The sequence below is a fragment of the Desmodus rotundus genome, chromosome 9 (assembly GCF_022682495.2).
Source record: "Desmodus rotundus isolate HL8 chromosome 9, HLdesRot8A.1, whole genome shotgun sequence".
Lineage (NCBI taxonomy): Eukaryota > Metazoa > Chordata > Mammalia > Chiroptera > Phyllostomidae > Desmodus > Desmodus rotundus.
This window is the reverse complement of record NC_071395.1, coordinates 112,896,888-112,924,359: the sequence shown is the minus strand read 5'-3', so window position 1 is coordinate 112,924,359 and position 27,472 is coordinate 112,896,888. Positions and strand designations below refer to the sequence as shown.

Here is a 27,472-nt window from a genome sequence, read left to right as displayed (position 1 = left end):
ACCCTGCTCCCTCGGGAGGCGGGGCCTTGGTCCCCAAGCCACTCGCCCTGCTGTGCTCGCTGCTGCCCCCGCTGGGGGCAAGATGGCGCAGCGGGGCGCTCAGCGGCAGCGGGGACGGTGCCTCGGGGTGGCGCCACCCTAAACGCCCAGCACTGTCACTCCGGGCGGAGCCGAGGCTCTGTCTGCAAGGTGGTCTCTGTGCAAAAGCGGCCCCCACGCTGCCAGTGAGGGCGCCACCCGAACGGCACGGGGGCTGGACTCAAGCGTCCTCTGGACCTGCGTGGTCAGGCCCTGTGCAGGCCTGACCCCACGCGCGGGCCCGGCGCACCCCGGCCACCCTGCGCACTGTTTCGTATTCCTGCGTGCCACGGTGCCCACCCCCGCGCGTGCCGCCGCGTCCCCGTGGCTCCCGTCCCAGTCTCCGAGCCCCCACGGCGCTTCCACCGCTCCTCCTGCATCTCCTGACCCTGCGCCACCGTAACCTTTCTACGGTATCCGTGGACCCCCACCCCCGCATCTCCGCCTCCGACTCTCCCATCCTGGGTCCCCGTGCCCCCAGCCTCAGCTCGCCCCAGCCTGCCGGTGTCCCCTCCGCACATCTCCCTGACACCCCCTCCCCCCTGCGCTGCCGCGCCCTCCCCCCCACGGCTCCGTGTCCCTCAGTCTCGCGTCCCCGCTCCACGCGTCCTGTGCTCCCCCAGCCTCTGCGGTTTCCCCTCCCGCGCGTCTCAGTGCCCCCTACAGCCGGAGAGGCCCCCCCACCCGCCGCGCGCGCTCCCGCCAGTGTTTTCGGGCTGCACCAGCCCGGGAGCCCCGCGGCGCCGCGGCCGGCCGGGCGGAGGTGCCTCATCTGTGGCCGCTGTCCGCACCGCACCGGACCGGCACCCCGCCCGCGCCAGAGCCGGTCAGCCCCGGGGCGGCGACTCTCGGCAGGCCAGGCGGACAGGGGCGCTCGCACCTGCGGTGGCGGCGATGGCGCGGCGCGGGTCGGGACCGCGGGCGACCTGAGTGCAGCGCCGCCGGGTGCCCGCGCCGCCAGCCCTGGCCATGTCGTCGTCCTTCTTCAACCCCAGCTTCGCTTTCAGCTCTCACTTGGACCCCGGTGAGTGCCGGCAGCACCCCCGCGCCAGCCTCGGGCCCTCGGCGCTGCCCCAACCAGCCGTCCTGCCCGGGTCCCCACTGCGGACACGATGCTTCCTGGGCCACTGGTTCCTATTTTGCATGGAAATTAACCCTTTCCCCGCCCCAAGCGGAGCCGCAGCCCGGCCGGCTCACTGGCAGGACCCCCTAGAGGCCTGGGATGCGCGAAGGTCGGCAGGCCTCTGGGCCGGCACCCAGCACAGCTGAGGCATCAGCAGCCGGTGGGCAGCAGAGGTTCGGCCCCCAGCCCCGGGTCTCTGGACGTTTCTGGCACAGGTGACCGGGGCAGGAGGGCCTGCGTTTGCCCCAGGGCTTCAGAGCAGAAGTCGGCCAGAACTGAGGACCCTGGGGAGGGGTAGGAGTGTGCCCCTGGGGCCCAGGCCACCGTGGCCCCTTACTGATCCAAGGTCTTAGCGCACGAGACCCCTTCCCCAGTTAGGGGCCGGGCCTGGGAGCTCTGCCCACCCCCCAGCAGCTTGCGAGCGGAGGTAGGAGCCGTGGCCAGCCCCCGGGGACACAGCCTTCTGGGCAGAGGCTCAGAACAGACAGGCCTTCGTGGGTGTCTGGCGCCCTGGCCCCCAGAGAGCAGGGGTAGGTGGGGTGCTGCTGTCAAGCTTACTACAGGCCATCTGGGGTCGGGCCTCTCTCCCTGCCAGGCTGGTGACCCTGGCAGGGTGTTTACCATGGATACCTGGCCTCCTGGTGGTGGTGGGCAGCTGGGGTGGGCAGAGGGGCCAGAGGCAGAGCTGCTGACCTGCCTCAGCCACTTGCCAGCTCCTGCCCCTTCCCCAAGCAGGAGACAGAGCCCTTCCCTGGAGCTGTGGCCCAGGGGCCCATGTCCCACCCACAGGTCCCCAGGGCTCTGGCACCGGCCCATCCAGCCAAAACAATGCTGAGCGAGCGTGGAAGGACCCTCCTGAGCCCCTCCCTGGAGCAGGGCCCAGTGTATGCGGAGATGCAGGGTCCCCTGGGCGCGGCCCCACCTGCAGGCACTGCTCCCACAGGACAGAGCTGGCGGCCGGGCGGCCTGCTGGGCTTGGCGTGTGGGTGTCACTCGCTTAGAGCCAGGCTCCCAGGCGACTCTCAGGGGTTAGAGAACGTAGCGTCACCAGCTAGTGGCCCAGGCAGAAGCACTTACTGGACCCTGAGGGCGGGGGGTAGAGGTGGCCCAGACCCAGGCAAAGGTTAGGGACAAGCATGGGGGTTCCAGGCAGTGTGCCTGCTGGGGGTGGGTGGTGCTGAGGCCGGGGGGGGGGCAGGGGTCCCATCTCAGGGCTGCTAGAGCTGGAACTGCTGGCGGGGTGCCAGGGTGGACGGAGGGGGAGCCTGCCCTCAAGCCCTGCCTCTCACATCTTGGGGCTCGGAGGTGCTCTGTGTAGGGTCGTCACCACCCTACACCGGGGGTGCTGGGCACGAGCCCCTTCCTTCCTCCACCCCAGGGGCATCTGGGCAGGCAGCTGTGGCCGGCGCGGTCACGATGTGTCAGCTCAGCGGTTCTCGGGAGCAGTTGTCAGGAGGCGAGGGAGAGCCCCTCTCTCCAGAGGGAGGGGCTCTCCCCTCTTTGTGGGGCAGTGGAAGGACGACCTGGGCGCCGCTGCGGGTGTGGCCGCCCTGGCTGGTGGTACCGTGTACTGGGGGGAGCCGGGAGCAGGGCTCCTGTTGGCGCCCATGGGCCTTGGGGAGACGGAGAGGTGGGGTCCCCTGTCCCCCACACCTTGGAGTCCTCCAGCCCAATCTTACCCCCTGAGCCTCCGTTTTCTCATCTGTGAAATGGGGTAGCGGTACCGGGGTGTGGGGGTGGGTGGGTGAGTGCCTTGTGAAAACTCGATGCTCAGTGAACAGAGAGGGCCATTTGGAGGGTGGGGGCGGGGGCAGAAGCGGTGCGGGGAGACAAGGCCACAGTGGCCTCGTGGCCTTTCCACCCCCAAAGCGGAGCATGATGGCTCCTTGGTGGTCTGGTTGTATTGGGAGGGGGAGCCTACTGGGGGTCTGCCAAGCCCGGAGGGCAGGGCTGCCAGTGTGGGTGGCTGTCCAAGTGTCTCTGGGGTCACTCAGCAGTCAGGACAGACAGAGGGGCTGGACCTGGGCAGGCTGTCCTCAAGGCAGCACTGGGCTGGGCCTGCTGCCTGGGCGCTCCCACCCCCCACCCTTGGCTGTTCCCAGAGCGGGGGCGGTGACGGTGGCAGTTGCCTTGAGAGCAAAGTGGGGCTGCGTTAGAGCTCTGGCCTGGGGCCTGGGAGGCCGGCTCCTGGGCTGTGGGCAGCGCAGCACCGAGCACCAGAAGGCGGCCTCCCCGGGGTCCAGTCCTCTCCCAAGGCGTCGGGAACTCTGGGGAATCTGTGGTCAGCCTCAGCTCCGTGACCTCAGTGCTGTGTGGCAAGGCCATTCTGGGCAGCCTGGGGCCGCCTGTCACAGGGTGGCATGAGGTGAGATGCAGGATGGCCCAGCGGGGCCCACAGGTGACCTCTCACAGTGAGGTGTGGCCAGCCTGGCCTTGCTCATCCCAGGCGAGGGGTCATGTCCCAAGGGGAGAAGGGGCTCCTACCCACACATCTGCTTGGGTGCCTGGCAACAGGCAGCCCGGACCAGCTGGTCTCGGACTGGCTGGGGAGACGGCCTGCCCACCTTTGTGAGCCCCGCTGGGGACAGGGCGACCGGGGGCCCAGACCTGGGCTTTGCGGAGGGAGGTCACTACCCTGCCTCCTGGGGAGTCCTCTTAGGTAGGGGTGGGGAATCCCCTGGGAGGGCCTCACAGGGGCTCACACTCGGCTCCCACAGACTCAGAATTCATAATGATTTTGAACAATGGGCCCTACGGATTCTGGAGCCGGTCCTACTGGGGGCTGCTGTCCAGCCTCAGGGCCAGCCGGAGGGCACCAGGCAGGTGGTCACTTGTACAAGTGTTTTCGGGCTGCAGGGGCCGTGGGGCTGCCAGTGTCCAGGCAGGAGATCGGGCTCACTGGCTCCAAGGCTCCTGGGGTCCCCGGCACCTACAGAAGGAAGGAATCAGCTCATGCGCAGAAACCCGCGTCCGGCTGCTGCCGCTCCACCTGGCGCCGGCGGCCACCCCGTGGCTGTGTGCTGGGTTCCCTGCTCACAGTGCGGACACCACTGGGCTCCGCTGTGGACGGAGGTCGCAGAGGTCGCCTTCCACCCAGGTCTGGGTGATGCAGGGAACATCCCACAGCCCTCCCTCCTGGCCGCCTATTGAGGCCCTTTTTTAAAAAGATTTTATTTACTTTTTAGAGAGAGGGGAAGGGAGGGGGAAACAGAGAGAGAAACATCCACGTGTGGGAGACTCGTCGGTGGGTTGACTCTCTCGGACCTCCAACGGGGACCCAGCTGCATCTGCAGCCTGGCGCTCGGTGACCAAGCCGCACCAGCCAGGTGGCTTCTTGACGAGATTCACAGGGTTGTGCAGCCACCTGCACGGGGAATTTTAGGATGTTTGTGTCCCCATGAAACACCACACGCACCCATGGTCACCGCCCACGGTTCCGGCCGCTCCCAGCGCCGCCCCCTTCCCCGGTCACCTAGGCCGGACATTGCATCCCAGAGGCTCGCGCCGCCCAGGCCTTCCTGTCTTTCTGCACACACGCTGCCGTGCGGCTGTTGTGGGCACACAGGTCGGGTCCCCGCAAGGCGTGCAGCCTCCCGCGTGCGTGTCCCCGATGCCATGCTCCGCAGCCTCTCGCTGGTGGCTGGACATGGCCCTCGGTGGGGAGTCACGGCACAGGAGCACGCAGACTCCCTGCCCCCTCCCTCTGTGTCTCTGTCCCTTCCCTCTGTTTCCCTGTGTCTCTCTGTCTCTGTCTCTCTTTCCCAGGGAGCCGGGTATTAACCACAGGTGTAGGCTGGCGTGTGGCCCCAGGAAGCTGCCTGAAACCTTTTTGGCAGGAGGCAGGCATCCCCGAGAGGCGGTTTTTGGTCTCTGGGGATGAATGGCTTGGAAGAGCGGTCCTCCCAAGGCCCCTGGGGCCTGCTCCAAGTGGGCAGGGCCAGGCCTCTTCCTGCCAGGCCCACGGGCATTTTGCTGCCCACATCTGAGGCTGAACCTGGCCTGTGCACTGACCCTGCAGCCTCTTCCCCAGCTGGCTTTGCTCCTGCCACCCTGCCCCACCTGGGGTCCCGGCAGACACTGGAGGCCCCGTTCCCTCCCAGCACCGCCCATCCTCCACAGGGCAGACGGTGGGGAGGGGTGAAGGGGTCTGGGAGGTTCTGTGGTGGAGGCCGTGGGGTGCTGGGCTCGGGGCCAGGTGGTTGCAGGGCGGGGTCTGGCTGCACCTCTGCCCAGAGTTGGCTGCCGAGGCTGGGACGGTGGGCCTGGGTCTCCTCACCCAGCCTCAGTCGGGGCCAGAGACAGCAAGGTGTGGGGTCAGCTGGGACTGGGGGCTGCCCGTGATCAACCCAGACGCAGTCCAGCTCTTGTGGTGGGGGGTGTCCTGCAGATGTGGCCTTCATCCTGGGAGGTCAGACACACGCGTGTAGGCACACGTGTTTGGCCACACCTCCCCCCCCCCCCCCCCCCCGTCCCGAGAGCCGGCTGGCCGACAGCTGGGGCTCTGTCTTCCGTCCCCACACCTGTGCTGTCTCCACCTGACCTCAGAGATCCTCCAGGACAGGTGAGGAGACAGAGGGCTGGGCCCGGTCCTGCCCAGGAGGTGCCCGCTGGGCCCCACCAGCGCCCGGCCTGGCTTCCCTGTCTCTGCCGGCAGAGACTGCCAGGCCCCTACTGGGCCCCTGTTCCTCTTGGAAGAAACTTCCACGGCATGGCTCTCGGGGAAACCTTTGCCAAGAAACTCAGCCCCACAGGCCCCAGCTTTGGATCTGCCCTGTGGACAGCTCATGGGGGCAAGGGCACACCCCCGCCACCTTCATGCCTCCAGGCTCCTGCCACTGTGTCAGCCGGGGGGTGCGGTGGGGGTCAGGGACAGACAGCAGGCTGCTCCGGCTCTTCTGACACGCCCTGGACGCTTAACTCAGCGAAACGCCCGCCGGGTTGCACAGTTCCTTCCTGCACGAGATCCTGTTTGCGACACCAGCGGGCGTGGGGGCAGGGGACCGTGCCAGGGTGTCCTCAGCTGCCCAGCAGAGGCCCCGCCCCAGCCCTGCTGGTGCCCCCAAGCGTGAGCCCCGTGGGCTGTGCCGGCCCCCGGCGGCAGGGCGGCTGGGGCGCAGGAGTACTGAGGTTCGTCCACCGGGCCAGGTGGCGAACGTTCTGACGTTCTGACTGTGCTCACTGGACGCACAGGCCTGTGGGGGCTCCGTGTCCTTCCTGAGGGGGGGCATGGTGTCAAGGGTGTCAGTGGGGGCCACGGGAGCAGCTCCCCAGGGACTCCTTGGCTGGGAGGGAAAGCGACAGCCTTCGGGGCCGCAGACCCACGAGAAGCCGTGGACCAGGTGCGTTGTGAGGTGGGGGAGCACAGGGCGGGGGCGGGGCTCCCCGGAGCAGCAGAGCTGGTGGTCTCACTGTGCATGGAGTTGGGGGGGCCCTTGGGGGCATTTGGAGTAGTTCAGCCTTGGGGAGGTCTGAGAACACAGGTGCAGGGTGACAAATCAGGGTCAGGGCAGGAGCTGGGCCCTGGTGGCTGTGGGTGCAGGCTGTGTGTGTGGGGGGGTCCTGGTCTGTGGGGGAGGGGCTGCTCTCCACCCGATCTTCAACCCTGAGAAGGGGCGTTGGGGCGTCTTGAGTGGGCAAAGCCTTTTAGGGATGAGGCGGCGCTTTCAGCATGCGCCCGCCTGTGACCCTTCGTGCGCCGTGCCTGTCCCTGTCTAGCTCTGTCTCGGGGGCCCGCCTGGCACCTGCCCCTGGTCTTGGTGCAGCACAGGTTCTGGGAAGCCCGGCGGCGGCCCGCAGCTGGGCGTGCTGAGGAACCGGGGCTTTCCCATGCTTCTCCGCCAGTGGGCGCCAGGCTGCGCGCCCTACAGCACTTGTGGTTCCCCATTTCTAAAGTCGTGGTGGGTCAGGTCATGCATGTGCTTGTCAGGAAGCAGGCCGAGCCCCTCCCAGCATACTGGGGAAACTGAGGCACAGGCTTTGCGGCTGCAGAGGGCTGACTGGCTCCACCCTCTCTCCCTGGCAATGGCTTCTGAGTGCCCTTCACCTTCTTCCCCCAGTTCCTCAACCCCACCCCTCTGGCCACCGCCGGTCTGTTCTGTGTGAGTCTGTGTCTGTTCTTTAGGGTTCACACGTGAGTGAGATCACACGGTGTTTGTGTCTGTCTGAGCTCATGATACCCTCAGGTCCGCCCGTGACGGGGCAAATAGTGAAGTTCCATTCTTTTCTATGGCTGAGTACTACTCCAGTGTGTGTGGGGGTGTGGGGGCATATCACATCTTTCTTTTCAGATTTTATTTATTTTAAGATTTTATTTATAGAGAGAGGGGAAGGGAGGGAGAAAGAGAGGTAGAGAAACATCACTGTGTGGTTGCCTCTCGAGTGCCCCCTACTGGGGACCTGGCCCGCAACCAGGCTCGTGCCCTGACTCAGAATCAAACCGGCAACCCTTTGGTTTGCAGGCCGGCGCTCAATCCCCTGGGCCGCGGCGGCCAGGGCAGTGCCAGGTGTTCTTCATCTACTCATCTAGTGGTGGGCACTTGGGCTGCTTCCACTCTTGGCGGGCGTACACAGCGCTGCAGTGAACACAGGGTGCGCATGTCTGTGTGAATCCGCGTTCTGGGTTTCTCTGGACACACACCGGACGTGGGGTTGCTGGGTCGTGCGGCAGCTTTATTTTTAACTTTTTGAGGCGCCTCCATACTGTCTTCCACTGCGGCTGCGCCCGGGTGCCGTCCCGCCAGCAGAGTGCGAGGGCAAAAACCTTCTTCCCGTCACAGTTTGAGCTCCGGTGCCAGGGCCACCGTTGTCATCATGTCACCTAATGACCGTGGTAATTGTCATTGTTCCTGCCTCCTTAGGCTGGTCTTACTCCTGGGAACACCTGAGTGAGCTCCGCATGCAGATTGGGTCAGCCCCATGGGTCAGCGACCTCACCCCTCCTTCCTCCTGTCCCCGACCTCTGTCCTCCAGGCCACTCTCTGAGGTCAAACTCCAGACGGGGAATCACTGGCCCCAGAGACGGCTGGGGTCCCCCAGCCCTGTGTGCCCAGGTCCACGTGGCTTCTCAGAGGCCGCCTGAGTTGTCACCGGAGACTGGGCCGCGGGGCCAGTGCCCGGGTTTCAGCCAGAGCCGGACGTGGGCTGCGATCTGCGTCCCCTGGACTCGGGACGAGGCCGCGGGTGTTCTTGTGGGTCAGGCAGGCGGTGTTTGCTCCTTGGCCGGCTGACTTGGTTTCGTTTTCTTGTATGTGTTTTGAAGTCTTCGAGTTTTTTCCCCTCCTTTTGCTGATTGTGTGCCCTACACAGTCCTGACCTCAGGCCTCTGACATATTTTCTGTGAGCTGTTTTCCTAGTTCGTGGTTTCCTTTGGACTGGGGGCTTTTATTGGACATACATTTTTATGTCTCCAAACACATTAATCTTTTGTGACTCGTTCCGTCGCTTTTAGCTGAAGAACCCTCCTCCGTCAGGAACGCGCTGCTTACCTGTTCTCCTCTCAGGGGCCCAGGTGCGGCATTCGGAGGTTGGTGCTCCCAGGGTGGGGCAGCCGGCCCCCGCCGGGCGTTCTAACTCGTGACTCAGTGACGTGTCCGTAGCTGGGAAGGCCAGCTCCCTGTCTCCTGTAGGGTCCGGAGGGCTGAGGGACTTGGGGTGACCCAGGTCGTGTGACAGCCCCCCATCTCCTTGCCCCACCTGTTGGCAGAAACAAGTCACTTTTTCCTTTTACAAGAAGCCCGGCCGGGGCCCTGACTGCTGTGGCCCAGGGGGCTGGGCATCGTCCCATGCAGCGAAAGGTTTCTGGTTCGATTCCCATTCAGGGCACAGGCCTGGGTTTTGGGGGTTTGGTCCCTGGTTGGGGGTGTGAGAGAGGCAACTGTGAGGTGTATCTCTCCTTTTTTTCCCTCCCTTCCCCTCTGTCTAAAAAAATCTTAAAAAAAAAAAAAAAAGCCGGTGGCACCTGGTTCCATCCTGAGCTGTGCCCTCTCCTTCCCCAACTGCCCCCCTGGACGCGTCCATCCCCCTCGTCCCGCCGGCCCCTCAGAGCCGTCCCTGGGGGCAGGACCGGGGCTCCTGGTGATGCAGGGGCTCAGGGGGCACGGCACCGAGGGTCGCTCCCCCGAGGAATCTGTGGAGTGCTGAGTCCACGCCTTTGGGAAGCACAGGACCCTGTCACCCCTCTCCCCTCCCCCCACCCCCCGCCAGGGCCAGGCCCCCAAACAGGAAGAAGGGCACTTAGGCCTCCAGTACCTCAGGGGCAGGCCACAGGGGACTTGCCTCCCACTGTGTCCCCCAAAAGACACCAGGTCTGGCTCTGCGGCACCTCAGCCTGAACCAGCATCGATCCCACGGCTGGTCTGTCCCCTGAGGCTGTGGCCACCCAAGGGCGTGGCTTGGGCCTGGCCCTGACACTGGTCCCCTGCTTCCCCCTTCCCTGGCGGGGTCAGGCCTAGTCCCTGGAGAAGCTTCCGGAGAGGGCTTGTTCCCCAGCAGGGCTGTCATGCATGGGGTGGGGGTGGGGTCCCAGAGTCAGATCCTGGCAGGTGTCCCAGGGCACTATGGGGAGTCAGAGTCGGGGAAGGGCCGGGCCATGGGACCATAGCCCTCGGGGTCTGGAAGAAGGTCCTGGCCCATCTGTCTCCCTGGGGGCCCCCATCCCATGGCCTGTGGGTCCCTGCTGTGGCCTGGGGACAACAGAGAAGGAGGGTCCTGAAGGACGTGTCACACTTGCAAAGAAACGCTCTCTCCAGTTCTTCCCCTAGGACCCCAGCCCCCCCACCCCCACTGCCTCCCACAGTGCCCCCTCTAGGGGATGGGCCCAGGGTTCCCCCTGTGCTCTCAGCCACCCACCGGCCCTGCCTCTCCCTGCCACATTGCCACCATGTTCGGCCCCCTGCCCCCAGCTCTGCCCCCAGAGGGGTGTTGAGGGGGGTCCTGGGCGAGGGCAGGGGCACTCTGAGCTCCAGGTCCCTGCCTGCAGCTTCTTCAGCCTGGCCCTTTGGTGGGGTGATGGCAGGTGGGCTGTGTGCCTGCAGGCGACCCTGGTTGTGGGTGTCACCCAGCCCAAGGAGGAGGGACAGCCCAGGGAGGGGGGCTTGCAGGAGCGGGGGAGTGGGAGATCCTCCCCGGGGGTCTTGACTCACAGTCCTTACGATGGGCACGGCACCCCGGGTGGCTCACCGGGAGGGGCCTGGGAGCCAGGAGAGGAGGGTGCAGGCAGGTGGGCGGGAGTGTGTGACGTCACCCCCCCAGGTCGCCATGGGCACTGCACATCCTGGGGGCGAGTGCGCTGTGGGTGGGCGCCCACGCGCCGTGTGCTATTTGGGCAAGAGCCCAGACGATGGCCTCACACGGAGGATGGGGTGCGTCCCCTTAGTTGTGCTCATGCACACCCACGCCCTCCCTGGGGAGACCCTGGGGCTGGGGGGCGCCTGCCTGCGTCCCCCGGTCTGCGGTGTGCGGCTGCCCTGTGCACAGGTCTTCAGGCGTGGCTGAGCAGGGTAGCAGGCTTCCCTGCTGTGTGACCTGGCCCCACCGGCCCCGGCCCCTCTTCCCTGCATGTGGGGTGAGGAGCAGGCTCAGACGCCTGAGCAGGGACCCCAGGACAGAAGGAGTCCCAGGGCTCCCTTTGTGCTCAGTTCAGCAAGGGGGTGCCTTGAAAGTACCCGGCCAACAGTGCCACCTTCTTGGGACAGCAGGCCCCCTGCCTCAGAGGCCGCGCAGGCCGGCCGTCTCACAGCCCTGCCCCCCAGCTGCCCCGGCCAGCAGCCAGCTCCCCAGTGTGCCCCACTTAGTGGGGCTGAGTCCCCCTGTCCCCTTGGGGTCGCAGTCTTTCCCAGCGACACCCTCAGAGCTTTGGCAACCATGGCAAGGCTGCAGGAGACCAGGCGGAGTGACCAGAGCCTGAGAGGGACGTTGGGGGGGGTCCCCCAAAGCCCTTCGATCCTGACCTCATGCATGGGTGCTCAGGAACCGCCACAATGGGGAGGTGGGCAACTCCTGGGGCTTTACCAGCCCCCTGTCCCCGGGCGAAACCAGAGCGGCACCCGGTGGCTGGCGGAGGGACTGCAGGCTTGGGCCCCTGCGGTCGCCCCGTGTGTTCAGCCACTTGCTCCTCGGGGTCCCGAGGCAGCGAGGGCAGAGGTGCTGAGGCCGGAGCAGGAGCCAGGGCTAGGGTGCTGGGGGCCGCCACGCCCCCGTGCCCCTAGGGGGAGTGGGTGCTGAGGGGGCCGGCCGCAGGGGCCACGCTGACGGCTCTCACCCCACAGGCGGCACCCCGCTCAGCGAGCTGTCCTGGTCGTCCTCCCTGGCTGTGGTGGCGGTGTCCTTCTCCGGCCTCTTCGCCGTCACCGCCCTCATGCTGGCCTGCCTGTGCTGCAAGAAGGGCGGCGTCGGGTTCAAGGTGAGGCCGGCAGGGGCTGTGGGCGGGGCCCTGGGGACGGACCGCGCAGACCCTGGCCGGGGTCCCATGGTCCCTCCTCCCGGGCTGCCCACAGAGAGGCCTAGGGCCCTCAGGGCGTCCAGCCCACAGCCTCCCTCCTCTGGGGTCCCCTCCGTGGGGTCATGGCCTCATGCTGTCGTGTCCCAGCTCAGGGTTGAGCCTCTGGGGACTGGGCACAGGGTGGGTCCTCCGAAGGGTGAGGATGGGCCTTGCGGAGGGGGCCCAGCCCCCCAGCCTTCCGAGGGTAGAGGGAGAAGGGGGAGACATGCTTCCTGGCATCAAAACCACTTCACCACCTGGGGCTGCCTGGCAGTGGGCCCGATGAGGGCGAGTGCGGCTGGACCAGGGCCGCCGTGGAGCGCAGTGCTGGCACCCAGTGCTGCCCAGCGTGGCCCCCTGGGCTGCCCTCCAGAGCAGAGCTCCCTCCAAGGGCAGTGTCCAAGGGGTGCCCCTTGGGTGCTGTTCTCCCATCTTGCAAGCCCACAGGCTGTTGGGCGCCCAGTGGCGGTTCTGAGCAGGGAGGGCCCAGGGGGGAAAGCCAGGAGCCAAGAGCCCCGACCAGAGGCCGGGCCGTGTGGGCCGAGCTCCTGCTGACCTAGCACATAGCCGGTGGCCGTGGGGTCCGACCTCCCACGGGGCAGCCCCGCCATGGCTGGAGGTCAGATTCCTGGACCTGACCAGGGTGGGAGGGGGGACACCCAGTGGCCCACCCTGCTAGGTGGCCCCCACCCCAGCCATTTTAGAGGACTGGCCCTGACCCCCAGCCCCACCCCCTCAGAGGGAGGGCGGGAGGGGAGCTGACGCCCACCCGCTGAGGGTGATGAACAGGCCCCGCCTTTGACAGAGCCTACTTTGGGAGCTCGGCCACCCTCCCAGAACCTCAGGGGGGCCCGAGCCCCTTGGCTGGGGAGCCGGGTGCTGAAGCGGCAGGAGGGTCTCTGACCTGCAGGCGATGCTGGTGTGCTTCTGGAAGACCCTGGGCCAGAGCCAGGGGTTTGAGGAAGGGCGGGGCGGTGCCTGGGGCGGGACTAGGGCTGCTGTGTAAGTCAGTCAGCCCCTCTTGTTCGAGGGCCAGCCAGGGCCCCTCCTACAGGCGCCCTCCTCACCGCCTGGGGCCATGGTGCCAGAACATTCCAGCACCAGTGCTCTGCGGGCCGAAGGCCTGCCCGCACAGGGGTCCCCGCCTGGGGCTGTGCTGGGGCAGGGGCTGGGCCTGCGATGCTCACCGTGTCCTACCTGATCGCCCGCTGTGCCGGCTCGCTCTGGCAGGCCACCGGGTGGCGACGGCAGGTAATGGACTGGGGCCGGGGCGGGCCCAGGGCCAGACCCCAACAGGGACCGACAGGTGGGCAGACAACGCCCTCACCCCACCCTCAGTGGCTCTGTCCCCCTGGGCGCAGACTAGGACGGGCCTGCAGGGACACAGAGGGCTTCCAGCTGAGAAAATCGAGGCCCAAAAAAGGAGGGCCCCAAGCCACACAGCGCCGGGCAGGTGAAGAGCCGGGGCCTCCTGGCGCCTGTCCACGCCCGTCCCCACGGAGGCCCCCCCCACGGCAGTGGGGCCGGCGGGTCACAGGCTAGGCAGGGCTCCCGCTGTTGGCAACAGGCACAGGGATTCTGCAGACTTTGGCTCTCCAGCTTGAGCTCTGGCCAAGGGAGGGCCGCCCCCGACAGACAGGTGTGGCAGGGCCTTCAGAACTGCGGCCCGCCCTGGTCAAGGTCCGGGCGGCCTGCAGGCAGATGGCTGTGGTAGGTGGCCGGGTGCCAGGCAGGGGGTGAAGACGGGTGGGCTCCCTGTCCCGGACACTTGGAAGGCTGTGTCTGGGAGCCGGGGGGCATTTCCTTGCTGTCCCCTGGGGCACAGCGGGGTGACGGTCCTTGTCCCCACTCCCCTGCCCTTGTGGCGGCTGCCCCACCAGAGGAGTTGGGGGCTGTCTCTGGGCAGGCAGCCTTGCCAGGGTGGCAGTGGGCTGATATCTGAAGGCAGAGGCGGTGCGCCCTGGGGCCATGGCCCAGCCTTGCCCAACACAAAACAAATACCGAACCTCGGGGCAGCAGGCGGCCCAGCGGACGGAGGGTCTGGGGGGTGTGCTGAGTGCCCCAGAAGCGAGGAGACGGGTGAGGGGTGCCCACCAAGTGGGTCGGGGCTTCACCTCCCAGCTCAAGGGCAGGTGGGAGCTGGGCCCTGGAGGAGAGAGGCCTTTCAGAGTCTGCCCTGCCCTGCCCCGCCCCGCCCATGCCCCCTTCCGGAGCTCACCGCCACCCTTGTCGCCCCTGGCCAGGAGTTTGAGAATGCAGAGGGGGAAGAGTACGTGGCCGACTTCTCGGCACAGGGCTCCCCAGCGGCCGCCGCCCAGAACGGGCCTGATGTGTACGTCCTGCCTCTCACTGAGGTCTCGCTGCCCATGGCCAAGCAGCCTGGGCGCTCCGGTGAGTTGCTTGCAGGGCCCTGGGGGTGCTGCAGGGCGGGCTCAGGGCTCAGGAGCCCCGCTCCCCGGAAGGGGTGGTGAGGGGCTGGCATGTGCGCCTTCTGCTGGGACCTGTGTGCTGGGGGCTGAGGCTCCTTGTGTCCCTGGGATGCCTGAGCCCAGACTCCCACTCAGCCGGCTGGCCAGCTGGCCAGCCACACAGGAACACGGCCCCCACTGCGCCCGCTCAGGGAGGAGGGGCCCTTGAGGCTCCCTCTGTGGGTGCTTGTGAATGGGCCTTTCATACAGGCCTTGGGGTGGGCAGCAGGCCCGCCCACCTGCTTCTGTGCCAGCCCCTGACCAGATACCACCCACCCTGGAGCCCGGCCTTCATTATGGGCTGGGGACCCCAAGGCACTGGCGGGAGCCCCAGGGGAGATTCAGGGGGCCGCTGGCTGCCAGCCCCAGAGCCCAGGGCTCTGTAGGTGTCGCCCCTGCCCCCCAACCCCTGTCAGCATCTCCCCGGCACTGTCAGGCAGGAGTCGGGGCATACATTCTGAGGACCACCCCGTAGAGCCCTGAAGGCGGGCCCTCTGCTGGCGGGTCCCCTGCTGGGGGGTCCCCAGCCTTCCCGCATGGCTGTGGGGGCCTCTGAGCATGGACCTACACTGCCAGGCACTGGGAGCTGGCGAGGAGCCAGGGGCCACCCAGGGGACACTGCCCCAGGCTGGGCCTGTCACCATCAGGGAACATGTGTGCCTGGGACTCTGGAGCCTTCCAGCCCCTGGTGTTTTCTGCCAGTGTCGGGGGCGGTGATTCTCTGCCCGGAAATGCCTGAGGGCTCCCCGGGGCCCAGGGGGCTCCCCACAGGGAGCCCCTCCCTACATCAACGTTAGGACTGGAGGGCCCTCCTGGGTCTCCCCGAGATCGTGAGACGCCCTTCAGGAAGCAGCACAAGGAGACGTTGAAAAGACACAGGTGTATGAGCCATAGGACGTGGGAGCCACAGACACCTGGGCCACAGGAGGTCGCGGCAGAGAGAGACGGGGAGCGTGGCCCAGGGCGCTGCTCTCGTGGGGTGGGGGCTCGCTTTTAAACGGTGAATTTGAAACACAAGAGCAGGGATTTAAAACCCATGAAGAAAAAAAATGCCCAAGTGGCCCAAATGGTCAGTCATTGAAAGCGGCCAAGATCGCCCCCTCCCTCCCCCAAACTAGGGCCCTCGGTGGGGGCAGGGCCCTGGGGCGCGGCGGCCCGTGGTCACCTGAGCCTGGAGCCGGCCCTCACTGAAAGGGGCGCCTCGGCCATGGACGCTGAGGTCAGAAAACCTGGACAACAGGAACGACACGTGCCAGGGCCCACGGGCACCCAGATACCCGCCCCTCCCCCTCTGCACGACTGTCCCCAGGGGAACGGCAGGACAGCCCCTGGCAGTGATGGTCCGCTCTCTCCGTTTTTGTGGCTCTGGCCTGCTTTCCACAGGGCCCCCTGCTTCCACGAGGGGAAGGATTTTGAATGATGCTGGGGGCAGCCCCCCAGGAGGTCAGAGGTCAAGGACCTGGGCGGTGGGGAGGCTGGCAGAGCCAGCCCAGGCCCCAGGCTCTGTGGGCACTGTCCCCCCGGCAGAGCCTGGCTCCCTCACCCCAGCCCGCATGCCTCCCGAAGCTGGGAGGGCAGTTTTCCCATTGGGGCAGCTGCTGTGCTCCCACTTCTGTCCCTGCCTCAAGCCCACTGAGCCTCCTTGGGGTGACCCCAGGCCCGAGGGGCACCAGCAGTCTTGGGGCTCAGTGGGAGCAGCCCCGGGACTCAGGGCCCAGTAATGTACACCCCCTGAATTCTGGTCAGCATCAAGACCAACATTCCCAGGGCCCTCCAGGCAGTTGGCGTGGGAGCAGAATTCAGGGAATCCCTCGGGTGCAGGAGGGCACGAGTGGGCCCTGCTGCCCTGGCCCTTCCCCCTGCTGACCTTGCCCCGCTGGCCCGCAGGAGAATGGGCCCAGTGTGCCCCATGTGGGGCGGGGCCAGCAGCCCCCAACAAAGGAGCCTTTGGCGTGCCTGGTGCTGGAATGCCAGCCTGTGGCAGGGGTGAGGGGACGGCTCGGTCCACTGGTCTCCCTGCGTCCCCCGCCCCAGCCGCACTGCAGGCCCGCACTGTCCGAGCGCCGTCCAGCCCCAGGCCCCGCGGTCCCCAGCCTGGCGTGTCCCTACGGCCCAGGGCACAGCCTTCCCAGGCCCTGGCAGAAAGATGCCCCAATGCGTCTTGCAGGCCCACGGCTCCCTTGGGAGGCTGGCCCCCTGCCCTTGATGGCCACCCCCAGGTGTGGCTCCCACAACAGGCCAAGGGGGCAGCTCATCGAGGGGCCAAGGGAGGGAGGATGGGGTGGTGGCAGAGGCTGAGCTGAGGTCCCTGAGCCCCTGCCCCTGCCCCGGTACAGCGCAGTTGCTCAGGTCAGCAGACCTGGGCCGGCACAGCCTGCTGTACCTGGAGGAGATCGGCCATGGCTGGTTCGGGAAGGTGAGTTGTGACTCCAGGGTGGGGAGGGGTTGACCTCATGGGCCCCCCTCTTGCCTGGAAGGTGGAGGGGGCAGGTGGAGACTGCTCCTCCTGGGGCTGCCCCTGCCTGGGGAGCTGTGGTCTGCAGCCCCTCTGTGCTGTCCTGGGGTCCAGCACCGGGAGGGGCTTGGAGAAGGCTGGGAGTGGACACAGGGAGTGGCGCCCTGGTCCCGGCTTCTCCCTGACCCCCAGCCTAGGCGGGGCAACCAGGTCCTTCGTCCTCATTGGGCCCCCACCACCACCCTGAGAACCCCTAGAACAGCCAAAGACAGGACGTCACAGCCAGGGGGGTTCACTGGGAGGGGTCCAGACCCCCTTTTCAATGCGTGAAGCGGGGCAGAGAGCGGTGCCCTCCGGGGAGGGCGGTGACACGCGCCCCCGCAGGTGTTCCTGGGGGAGGCGAACTGGGGCCTCAGCAGCACCCAGGTGGTGGTGAAGGAGCTGAAGGCCAGTGCCAGCGTGCACGAGCAGATGCAGTTCCTGGAAGAGGCGCAGCCCTACAGGTGGGTGGCGCCCGGGGCCGGCGCGGCTGGAGGGTGCGGGCTGTGCCCAGCCCCGGGGCCCGTGACCCAAGGCGAGCTCTGTGCTGTCCCCCCTCCCAGCCCCCCTCCTTGTCCGTCTGCCCCCTCCTGCCCTGCGTGGGCGTCAGGGGGGCAGCCTGTTGGCTCCCGCAGGGCCCTGCAGCACAGCAACCTGCTCCGGTGCCTGGCCCAGTGTGCCGAGGTGACTCCCTACCTGCTGGTGATGGAGTTCTGCCCCATGGTGAGTCGCCCACCCCGCCCTCGCCTGTCCACCCTGAGCTTCCCCCCAGGGCCGGAAGGCGGGCTCGGTAGCCCCACAGAGAGGACTTTGCTGAGCTAGGGACCCCTCTCTGCCCTCTGTGGGACCCACATTCCCCTACAGCTCCACTGCCTCCCAGAGGCCCCTGTGCCTGCAGACTGTCCCCAGGCCGCACCCCCCGCCGTGCCCCCCCTCCCCGCAGGCCCAGCTCTGCCACTGAGCTGAGCTGCCTGCCCACACGGAGGCACCCTTGGCAGGCGTGGGGTCCCGGGGCACACAGGCCTCGCTGTCTGCTTTCTGGACTCCTGACCGGAGCCCTGCCCTTGGCCCTCCTTGGAGCTGGGTGATGTCGGCCGGTCAAGGTGTGGCCCCGGCACACAGCTCACCTGCCCTGGGCTCTGTCCTGGCTCAGCGCCCCCGCTCACGGGGCCTGTCTGCTGCCTGACACTGGGCCCCAGAGGTCTGTGTGTGGAATGTGGTCTCCCTGCCCCAAGGAGCTGCCTGGAGAACATGTCCCCTGCCTGCGGGTCGCCCCACGGGGAGCCAGCCCCTGGGTGGCGGACACGGCGGCTCCGCCGGGCACCTGTCAGCAGTGCCCCGGTTTGCCCCAGCAGGCCCTGTGCGGGGGGAGGGGCTGGGCTCCCAGAGGGCCCACTCCCCACCGGCTGGTGACCACAGGTGACGGTGCTGCCCCTCTCGGCAGGGGGACCTGAAGGGCTACCTGCGGAGCTGCCGGGTGGCGGAATCCATGGCCCCCGACCCCCGGACCCTGCAGCGCATGGCCTGCGAGGTGGCCTGCGGCCTCCTGCACCTGCACCGCCACAACTATGTGCACAGGTGAGGCGGGGGGGGGGGGGGGGCGGGGGGTGCCGGGCTCACTCAGCCTCCGGGGCCGCTGTGCAGAGTGGTTTTACTGAACAGAGACGCCGGGCAGGCGGGGGTCAGACACCTGCTCTGCAGGTCTGCTACCTGACCACGTGGCCCGCACTGTCTGGCTGGCCCCGGGCAGTAACACCACAGTGCCCAAGCCTGGGCCTCCGCCCCAGAGGCGGTGGGCGCCACCCCGTGACCCCACGCTGGACTCCCTCTCCTGTCTCCCTCAGGCCTGGGGGCGGGGGCGGCTCTGTCCTGCTTTTGGCCCTGGCCCCTTAAGTCGGAAAGATGGGGGGGCACGCCTGAAGAAGCGATGGAGGCCCCGGACGCCACTCGGGCCGTCCCCCCCAACAACATCCTGGTGCTGAGTGATGGCGCAGGCGACTCCAGCATCAGTGATTTTGTTGAGGAGGGCAGCTGCCAGCCTCCCGGCCTGCCTACCTCAGCCACACCCCACTCATGCCCACAAGCACCAGCCCGTCCGCGGCCCTCCGCACCGCCGGCCTGCGGTGGATGTGGGCCTGCCCCTGGATTACCCTGGTGCCCTGTGCCCAGACCCCGCCCCCCTCTCCCCAGCAGGCAGGGGAGACACCTGCAGCCTAGGCCTCGGCTGGGCTGGAGGTGGGGCTGGAGCAAAGGCGCTGCTGCAGGGGGGCACTCCACACCCTCACCCCGCCCTGGGCCCGCTGTGGGCAGGGTGGGACCCACTGGGACGTTTGGGACCTCAGTTTCCCAGCCGACGCCTCCCTCCGGAGGAGCCAGGGGTTGTGGGCAGGAGGGAGGCCCACAGACTCCCAGGGCCGGCTGGCCCCGGAGGGGAAGTGGCTTGTCAGCTGGGGTCAGGAGAGTGACTGCAGGGCCGTGACCTCTGAGCTGTGTTTCCTCATCTACGTTGTAATGCGTGAGCCCCTGTCCACGCGGACCCTCTGCAGGGCCCAGTGCTGGGCCAGGGGCCTGGGCTCTGGTCCGGGGAGGTGGGGGGGACGGTGGCGGCCTCTCCAACACCCCATCCTGCCCACCCACGGAGCTGAGCCAGGACGCCCTTAAGACAAGCGGTCCAGCCCCCTCGGTGGCCTGGAAGCCCCAGCCAGTACAGCCGGCTGACCCCAACCTCCCGCTCCCCAGTGACCTGGCCCTGAGGAACTGCCTGCTCACAGCGGACCTGACGGTGAAGATCGGCGACTACGGCCTGTCTCACCGCAAATACAGAGTGAGTGGGCGGGGCCGGCGCGGCGGGCGGGGCGGGGCCGGCGCGGCGGGGCGGGGCCTGCGGAATGACGCTATCTGGCCTGCCCGCAGGAGGACTACTTTGTGACCGCGGACCAGTTGTGGGTGCCACTGCGCTGGATTGCGCCCGAGCTGGTGGACGAGGTGCACTGCAACCTGCTGGTGGTGGACCAGACCAAGGCCAGCAACGTGTGGTGAGTGCAGGTCCCAGGGTCCACCCCCACTCCGCTGTCAGACCTGCTGGCTGCCCTGCTGGTTGCCAGAACGGGCCTCTGGCGAGGATGCAGGGACTGAGTCCGCCTACCGGGCCCATCCCTGTGCCGAGTGGATACGGCCTGGCTGCTCAAAGGCCACTGTGTGAGGATATGCTCGTCTGTCCAGCCTCATCGCTCTGTAGGAAGTGGTCCCAGGTGAGGTCACAGGGGTGCCAGTGGCCCATAGCCGTGGGCTGGCAGGGCCTGTGGAGGAGGTCCCGCCCCTCCAGGACCCCCTGGGCCAAAGGCCACCGACATCAGGCGGCAGAACCCTCTGGGGGGGAGGTCAGGCTGCACTGCCCGGAGGAGCCCCCGGCCCTGTTCCCACGCAGAGGGGCTGTCCCAGCACTGCCCGCTGGAGGCGCCCAGCTGAGCGCAGAGGGCGTGCAGAGCCCCTGCTGTAGCCTCTGAAGGCCTGAGAATGGGAAGGCCATCCCTGGCCTGCACCAGCCCCTATCTCCCCCTCCCGCCTCTTCTCAATCGCCCGGACCTCGGACCCCGGTCAGCTGCTGACCAGCCCTTAGAGCCTATATCCATGGACCAGCCCCCCAAGCCGCTGGATCGTGCCCTGTAGTGGACACGCCATTCCCTCTCCGACCCTCCCCTGCTCACTCGCCCTGCCGCACACGGAACGGGGTCCCCTGGATGGTCCCTAGGCCATCGTGACTTCACTGGTATCAAATCTGCTTTGACCCTCATGCCCCTAGCTTCCCGGGACAGCGGGGTGAAGCTGCCACCCCGCGTCCATGGGAAGGAGCCCGGTTGCTTTCTCCCAACCCTGCACATTCCGCAGTCCACGCCGGCTGACCTGGGACGCCCCCACACTCACCCCCCCCACCCCCGTCAGTCTCAGCACAGTCCCTCCAGCCTCCACGGGGGGGGGGGGGGGGGGCAGGGAGCTGCACCAGGGCAGCTCCCGGACCTGCAGGGACTAGCCTTCACTGTGGAGAGCGAATGAATGGATGAACATGTGCGCGGATGCGGCTTGTTTAAGGCCAGGCTGCTTTTTATTTGCCTCAGTGCCCTGGGCACAGGCAGGGCCTGGCTGGGCGGCACGTCCTGCCCATGTACTGAAGGAAAGACCCTCTGGGAGGGGCGTCCCCGAGAGGCTGGTGTGATGACGGGACCTGCCCCTTGGTGTCCCACGCCCCGAGATCCTGTGCCGTGGTGCCCTGCCAAACGTGCCAGCCTCCCCTGATGGCCGTCACCCTGCAGGTCCCTGGGCGTGACCATCTGGGAGCTCTTCGAGCTGGGCGCGCAGCCCTACCCCCACCACTCCGACAGGCAGGTGCTGGCCTACGCCGTCCGGGAGCAGCAGCTCAAGCTGCCCAAACCCCAGCTGCCGCTGATGCTGTCGGACCGCTGGTGAGGACCCAGTGATGCCAAGCTGGGATGGGGTGTCCTCAGCAGGAAATGGGGGACAAGGGGGTGCTCCAAGTCCCCATGGAAGAAGCCGCTCCCAACCACCTGGGCTTCCAGCTTGTCCTGGCTCCTCTCTGGCTGTGACCTCTGCATCCCACGCTGTACCCACAGGGCAACGGACTCCTTACCCAAAGCCCAGACTACCTGCTGGCAGGTGGGGTGGCTGGCCCATTGCTGGCTCCCAAACTGCTGCGCCCACCTCTGCCGACATTTGGGTTTCCATTTGCGCGGGAGAGTCCTTTAACTGCCCTCAAGGACTCTCAGTGTGAGGAGGGGGCCCCAGGCCCTTATACGGAGGGTAGATGGGCTCACTCCCAAGTGGGCTTGGAGGCTGGGGAGGGTGGGACCCAGCGGGAGGGTGGGGGAGTGGCCTGAGCCTGGCCTCCCACCCCGCAGGTATGAGGTGATGCAGTTCTGCTGGCTGCAGCCAGAGCAGCGGCCAACCGCGGAGGAGGTGCACCTGCTGCTCTCCTACCTGTGCGCCAAGGGCGCCAACGTGGCGGAGGATGAGTTTGAGCAGCGCTGGCGCTCCCTGCGGCCAGGCGGGGGTGGGCTGGGCCCCAGGTTTGGGGCGGCAGGCACGGCCCTGGGGGGCGCGGGCGAGCTGGCCACCGCCTCGTCCTTCCCGCTGCTGGAGCAGTTCGCAGGAGATGGCTTCCATGCTGACGGCGATGACGTGCTCACGGTGACCGAGACGAGCCACGGCCTCAACTTCGAGTACAAGTGGGAGGCGGGCTGCAGCGCTGACGCTTTCCCACCACCAGGGGACGTGCTGAGCCCCGGCTGCGCCCAGCGCCTGCAGGAGCTCTGCGCCTCAGACAGCGCACCCCCGGGGGTGGTGCCTGTTCTCAGCGCGCGCAGCCCTTCTGTGGGCAGCGAGTACTTCATCCGCCTGGAGGAGCCCGTGCCCGCCGCCGGCCACGACCCTGACTGTGCTGGCTGCACCCTTAACCCCTGTGCCTCAGCCCCCAGGTCCGAGGGTGAGGACCATGACAAAGACTCGGACGGCAGTGCTGCCGCCTCACTGGCTATAGAGCCGCTGCTGGGCCGGGTGCCATCCATGGATGGCCCCTGGGGCCACTGTGACCACTACCCGAGCAGGAGTGGCGCCCAGGATCTGCCCTGCCCCTCGCATGCTCCCTCGCCCAAGGGCCTGATGCCAGTGGAGCCTCGAGTGGAGGATGCCGACTGGGGCGTGGACACTTTCTGCCCGCCCTTATTTGAGGACCCGCTGGGCACGTACCCCTCCGGGACTGCAGGAGCCCCACTGTCCTCGGGCAGGGAGGGGCTGGGGGAGGCCGAGGCCCGCAGGGCTGCGCAGCACAGACACTGCAGCTCCAACCTGTCGGCCAACAACAACAGTGGCAGCCGAGCCCCTGAGGCCTGGGACACAGGCTGCACGGGCAGCGACACAGACTGCCGACCTGGTAGGAAGCAGACCTTACAGGCTGTCCCTGAGCGGAGCCACCCCCTGGCCCCAGAGGACCCCAGAGAGCCTCCCCTTGGGCCAGAGGGGGCCTCCTTTGGCCAGGAGTTGGGCCGCTGCCTTGACCTTCCCCACCTGTGTCCTGCTGAGGGCCTGCCACCTGCCACCAGCCTATTTACACCCCCCTGGAGAGAGACAGCTGGTAGTGAGGGCAACAGCCCTGAGACAGAGCCCAGGCTTGCAGAGGAGGCTGAGGGCTCTGTGGGACCCCAACGGCTCCTTGCATCCATCCCGTCCCCATCCCAAGAGGGAGCCCTGCTTCCCGCTGAGGAGGCCAGCTCCCCCACCGCCCTGCCTGCCTCACCCACGCCTGCCAGCAGCCAGGCATCTGCCACGGAGCCAGCCCAAATATGGGACAGTGGCAGCAGCTCCCCGGAGCTGGAGGCGCCAGGCAGTGAGGACAGGGACGCCACTGAGGCCACTTCTGGTGTTGTCACTGACTTGTCCAGTGATGGCCAACAGGCTGAGAAGCGGGATGTGACGCCAGTGCTCCATTGCCTGCAGAAGCAGGTGGGAACTCCTGACTCCCTGGGCTTGCTGGACATCCCGTCCTCAGCCAGCAATGGTGGCTGTGAGGTCTTCAGCCTGTTGGCTGTTGGCCCCTCTGGAGGGCAGCCCCGAGCCCTGGACAGCGGCTATGACACCGAGAACTATGAGTCCCCTGAGTTTGTGCTCAAGGAGGCGCACGAGCCATGTGAGCCCGAGGTTTTTGGGGGACTGGCCTCGGAGGGTGAGAGCCCTGGGGCAGAGACTCAGCTCTCCGCCTCCCTCAGCGGCCTCAGCGAGAAAAACCCCTACCGTGACTCAGCCTACTTCTCGGACCTGGACGCTGAGCCCGAGCCCCTGCTGGGCCCTGAGAAGAGGGGCGGGGCTGTCCTGGCCCCTGGGCCGGAGCCGGACCTGGAGAGTCCACAGAGCCCTGGGTTGCAGCCCGCACAGCCTCCCTCTGAGTCTGAGGCATCTGGGGCGGTGCAGAGCGCAGGCCCCAGGGAGGCGTCTCCATCCGCACTGCGTGAGGGCTCTCCCCCTGGACCAAGCACCTGCCCCACAGGCCCCAGGAGGGAGCCTTCCTGGGCCCAAAGCCCAGACCAAGAGTCACCAATGCCCAGTCCTGGGCGTTCCAAAGTTTTCCTGCTGACTCCCGTTCCGCGGAGCTCAGACAGCCATGGCCCCGAGCTCCAGGAGCCCCAGGGACTGTCGTCAGCCCTGCAGGAACAGACGGGGAACCCGGGCGCCCCCAGAGCCCCTCTCTGCCTGGCTCTGCCGGGACTCCCCGCAGCCCCGGAGGGCCGGCCGGAGGAGGAAGAGGAGGACAGCGAGGACAGCGACGAGTCGGACGAGGAGCTCCGCTGCTACAGCATACAGGAGCCGAGCGAAGAGAGCGAGGAGGAGGCACTGCCCGTGCCTGTGGTGGTGGCCGAGAGCCAGAGCGCGCGCCACCTGCGCAGCCTGCTCAAAATGCCCAGCCTGCTGTCCGAGGCCTTCTGCGAGGACCTGGAGCGCAAGAAGAAAGCAGTGTCCTTCTTTGACGACGTCACCGTCTACCTCTTCGACCAGGTGGGCGGCTGCCCCAGGCTCTGCGTGCAGGTGGGGGCCCCCCGGCGAGACGGAAAGCGGTGGGAGTGGCCAGTGCTGGCGGCCCGACTCACAGGCTGCTCTGACCTCCTAGGAAAGCCCCACCCGGGAGCTTGGGGAGCCCTTCCCCGGAGCCCAGAAGTCGCCCCCCGCGTTCTTCGCAGGCAGTCCAGGCTCCCCCGGCGCCCCCTGCCGGCCGCGACGTGCCCAAAGCTCACCCGACAGCTGCACGGTCCAAGAGGGTGAGCTGGCGGCGGGGGCGGGGGCGACGTGTCGTGGGCGGGGCCTCTAGGGCGGGGCCTCTAGGGCAGGACCAGGGCTCTGTGCCTCCACGGAATAGGCCTAGCGATGTTTCGGGGCGGGGCTCTAGGGCGGGGCCAGGCCCTGCGTCTTCGCGGAGGGGGCGGGGAGGGGCGGAGCTACGGGGCGGGGCGACGCGACGCGACGAACTGGGATTTCCGGGGCTGGACTGACAGCGTCTGAGGCAGTAAAAAAAAGACCTCTGCAGCCCGCGTAATTCCTTGACCTCCGGCCGTTTTGCAGGCGCAAGGTTCCAGTGGGACCATGGCGTCCCGCAGGCGCCGGCCCGGGAGTCCGCGCCGGCCGCGACTGCTGCGCCCTCCAAGCCGGCCGCGCCCGCCCCCTTCTCGCGTTTCACTGTCTCGCCCGCGCCCGCGTCTCGCTTCTCTATCACGCACGTCTCCGACCCGGACGCCGGCCGCGTGGGTGGTGAGCTGCGGCCGGACTGGCGGGAGGGCCCTGCGAAGCTGGGCAGTGAAGGGGTAGGACGGGACTCGTTTCCTCCGTGCGAGCTCGGTGTTCGGACGGCGCACGGAGGCTCCGCGAGAAAGCTCGCGCTCTGGCCAGCCCGTCCGGGCCCCTCGGCAGCCCTCGCCTCCCCGCCTGCGGCGCGGAGACTGGACGTTGCCTGGTTTTCAGGCCTCGCGTCTCCTCGCTTTCTCAGAGGCACAGGCTGGACGCTGAGCGCCTCCACCTGCCTGGCCTTAGCCCCCCGACACCTGCAGCAGCCTCCCCCACCAGAACCTCCCCAGCCCCTGCTGGTCTGCCTCAACAGCCGGCTCCACCCTCCCTGCTGACTCAGGAGTCCGCACGTCTCAGACTCGCTGGCTCTTGCCCTGCGGGCGGCACCAGGGGCCTCAGTTCGCCCTCCCTCCGCGGTGCACTTCTCTGCCGGCCTCAGACCGGCGGGCTCTTCCTGCCAGGTAGTCCCCTAACCCCCGCCAAGTTCTTGCAAGTTCTTGCAAGTTCTCCTTGGCTTAGCTGAAAGCCCACCTCCACTCAAACGCCTCCTGGTCACCATGTTCCCCGGGTAGACACACCCTCTTCCCCGCTGTCCTTGCACACTATGTCCCGAATGGACCCTGAACCAACGAGATCATCAGAAGGCAAGTGCGTGACGCTTGTCAGCCCAGGCCTCAGTTTCCCCACCTGTAGAAGGAGGGCTGAGAGAGCATGTGGAGCTTTGTTGGGCTCCCACTGAGGTAGACAGGTGGGCAGTGGGGAGCGCCTGAGGGCGGCAGCCCCAGCCGGGCAGTGGCCCTAGGCCAGGGGTGGAGACCAGGTGGAAGTCGTAGGGGAGGGGCTCCACCTGTCCCCAGCATGTTCCTGAACTCGCGGCATGTCCTGTTTGCCAGGCCCTGCAGGAGGTGCTGGGGGCATCTGTAAAGAAGCTTGAGGCCCACGTGGCCCTCCTTGGAGGCCCTGCTGGTCTGCTCCCTGGCAACAGCGAGGATGGTGACCGACCGTGTGGGGCTGCAGTCGACGCGGTTGGTAACAGTTTCCAGCACCTCGGTGCCCCAAGCAGCACAGTGGACAGCGGAGCGCTGTGCCCAACAGCCGGTCTGCCCTGGGGGCAGGATTCATCCCGGATACTCTGTACCCTGCTGTTTCCTTAGGGAAGTTTCACAGCCCCCGCCTGGCAGCACCCCTCCCTACAGGGTCCCCCGTGCCCTGGCCCCACACCACTTCTTGGCCTCTGAGGCCTGGGGACCTGCTCTTGGCTGGGGGCCCTCACGGGCCCACTGTTCCTGGTGGTGCATTGCAGGGTGCTGTGCCCCCACCCTGGGTGAGAGACCTGGCACAGGCCCGTGGGGGCAGCTTCTCCCTGTGCCCTTGGCCCCTTTCACCTGGTTCTGGGTGTGCCCAGTGCGAGGACAGGCCGGGGGGCTCAAGTGCCCCACCACCCTTACCTCAAAGTCTGTGGCTGTATTTCCCCTTCACTGACTCCACCAGACCCCAGCCCGCCCTCCCCGCAGGATCTGACAGACTCCTGCCTGGGGCCCCCACCTGCAGCCAAGGGGGCAGCTTGACAGATGGGGGGATTCCAGGCCCCACTTCTGCCACCTCAGCCTCATTCTAGAGGCGCCCCCTCTGGTGTGGGTGGCACCCGTCTGCCGAAAGATAGTGGGGGCTGTCCACACAGCTAGCGTCAGGGTCCCAGCCCACAGGGATGGGGACGGGCGAGAGGTGGAGCTGGGAGGGGGTGGGGCAGGGCAGCACAGGGAGTATTTTTGTAACCACCATTGTCCGAGGCTGAGGTGATGATTTTAAGTTATTGTTGCCAAAGAGATGTACGTTCGTTGTTGCTTCGGGAGTGTGGGTGGGGTGCTTTGGGTTTGGGTTTCTGTTTATTAGTCTGAGGCTTAGGATGCTGGTGCAATGATTTTCTCATTCCTTGTTTGTTTTCTAAGAGAAATCAAGCTAAGAACAAACAGCCTTCAGGCTGAGTGCTTTTCTTTGCGGGCTCAGCTGTGCTGGGGTGGCATGGGTGTGGTGGGAGGGAAGGTGCCCCGCCCCGCACTGGCCTTGGTGAATGAAGGGAGACTGATCTGGGCCCCTGGCATGCCCAGGTGGGCTCTGCCCAGAGCAGAATGGGGGACTGGCCTCAAGAAGGATGAGGAGGGGCTGCAGACACCCTCCAGGAAGCCCTTCCCCACCCCCAACCCCAGAGCCTGTCCCTCAGCACAAGGGGGCTGTGGCGGGCTGGAAGGCAGAAGTGGTTTGAGGAGTTGGGGCTTCTGTGCACCCCCAGTTCAAGCAGCTGCCTTATGTCCCCACCTGCCCCCACCCAGCACACCTCCAGCTTCTGGGAGGTGAGAGGCCTACACGCCCACAGGGCCGCCCCTCTGCTTCCTGTGCTGGGTGTGGGCAGGCTGCTCAGAGCCCCACAACACTCCTCAGAGGGCCTGGGGGGAGTGGCTCCACCTGGAACTCATCCCCAGATGGGGCTGCCA

General features: G+C 67.1%; 1 protein-coding gene and 1 long non-coding RNA gene across 10 annotated transcripts; one reads left to right on the top strand and one right to left on the bottom strand.

Moving 5' to 3' along the window:
* Positions 1–883: 883 nt before the first annotated feature.
* On the top strand, positions 884–26,952 carry AATK (apoptosis associated tyrosine kinase). 8 transcript variants are annotated; one of them, XM_053910806.2, is made up of 14 exons: positions 884–1,102; positions 11,467–11,600; positions 13,922–14,069; positions 16,483–16,562; positions 16,986–17,104; positions 17,204–17,363; positions 18,097–18,218; positions 19,380–19,464; positions 19,554–19,675; positions 20,951–21,100; positions 21,554–24,200; positions 24,313–24,460; positions 24,762–24,947; positions 25,874–26,952. In XM_053910806.2, the coding sequence occupies exons 1-14, from the start codon at positions 1,048–1,050 to the stop codon at positions 25,912–25,914; spliced, it is 4,197 nt and encodes a 1,398-aa protein (XP_053766781.1). In that variant the 5' UTR covers positions 884–1,047; the 3' UTR covers positions 25,915–26,952. The 8 variants fall into 8 exon arrangements, with proteins under 8 accessions (XP_053766781.1, XP_053766780.1, XP_053766784.1 ...); XM_053910805.2 differs by having other exon boundaries at positions 946–1,102; positions 18,085–18,218; XM_053910809.2 differs by having other exon boundaries at positions 947–1,102; positions 17,276–17,363.
* Positions 4,366–13,210, bottom strand: LOC123479066 (uncharacterized). 2 transcript variants are annotated; one of them, XR_011650430.1, is made up of 4 exons: positions 12,866–13,210; positions 11,460–11,572; positions 4,674–4,841; positions 4,366–4,565 (listed from the first exon to the last, which is right to left on the bottom strand). It is a non-coding gene; the product is annotated as an uncharacterized lncRNA (long non-coding RNA). The 2 variants fall into 2 exon arrangements; XR_006654558.3 differs by having other exon boundaries at positions 12,876–13,210.
* Positions 26,953–27,472: the final 520 nt, after the last annotated feature.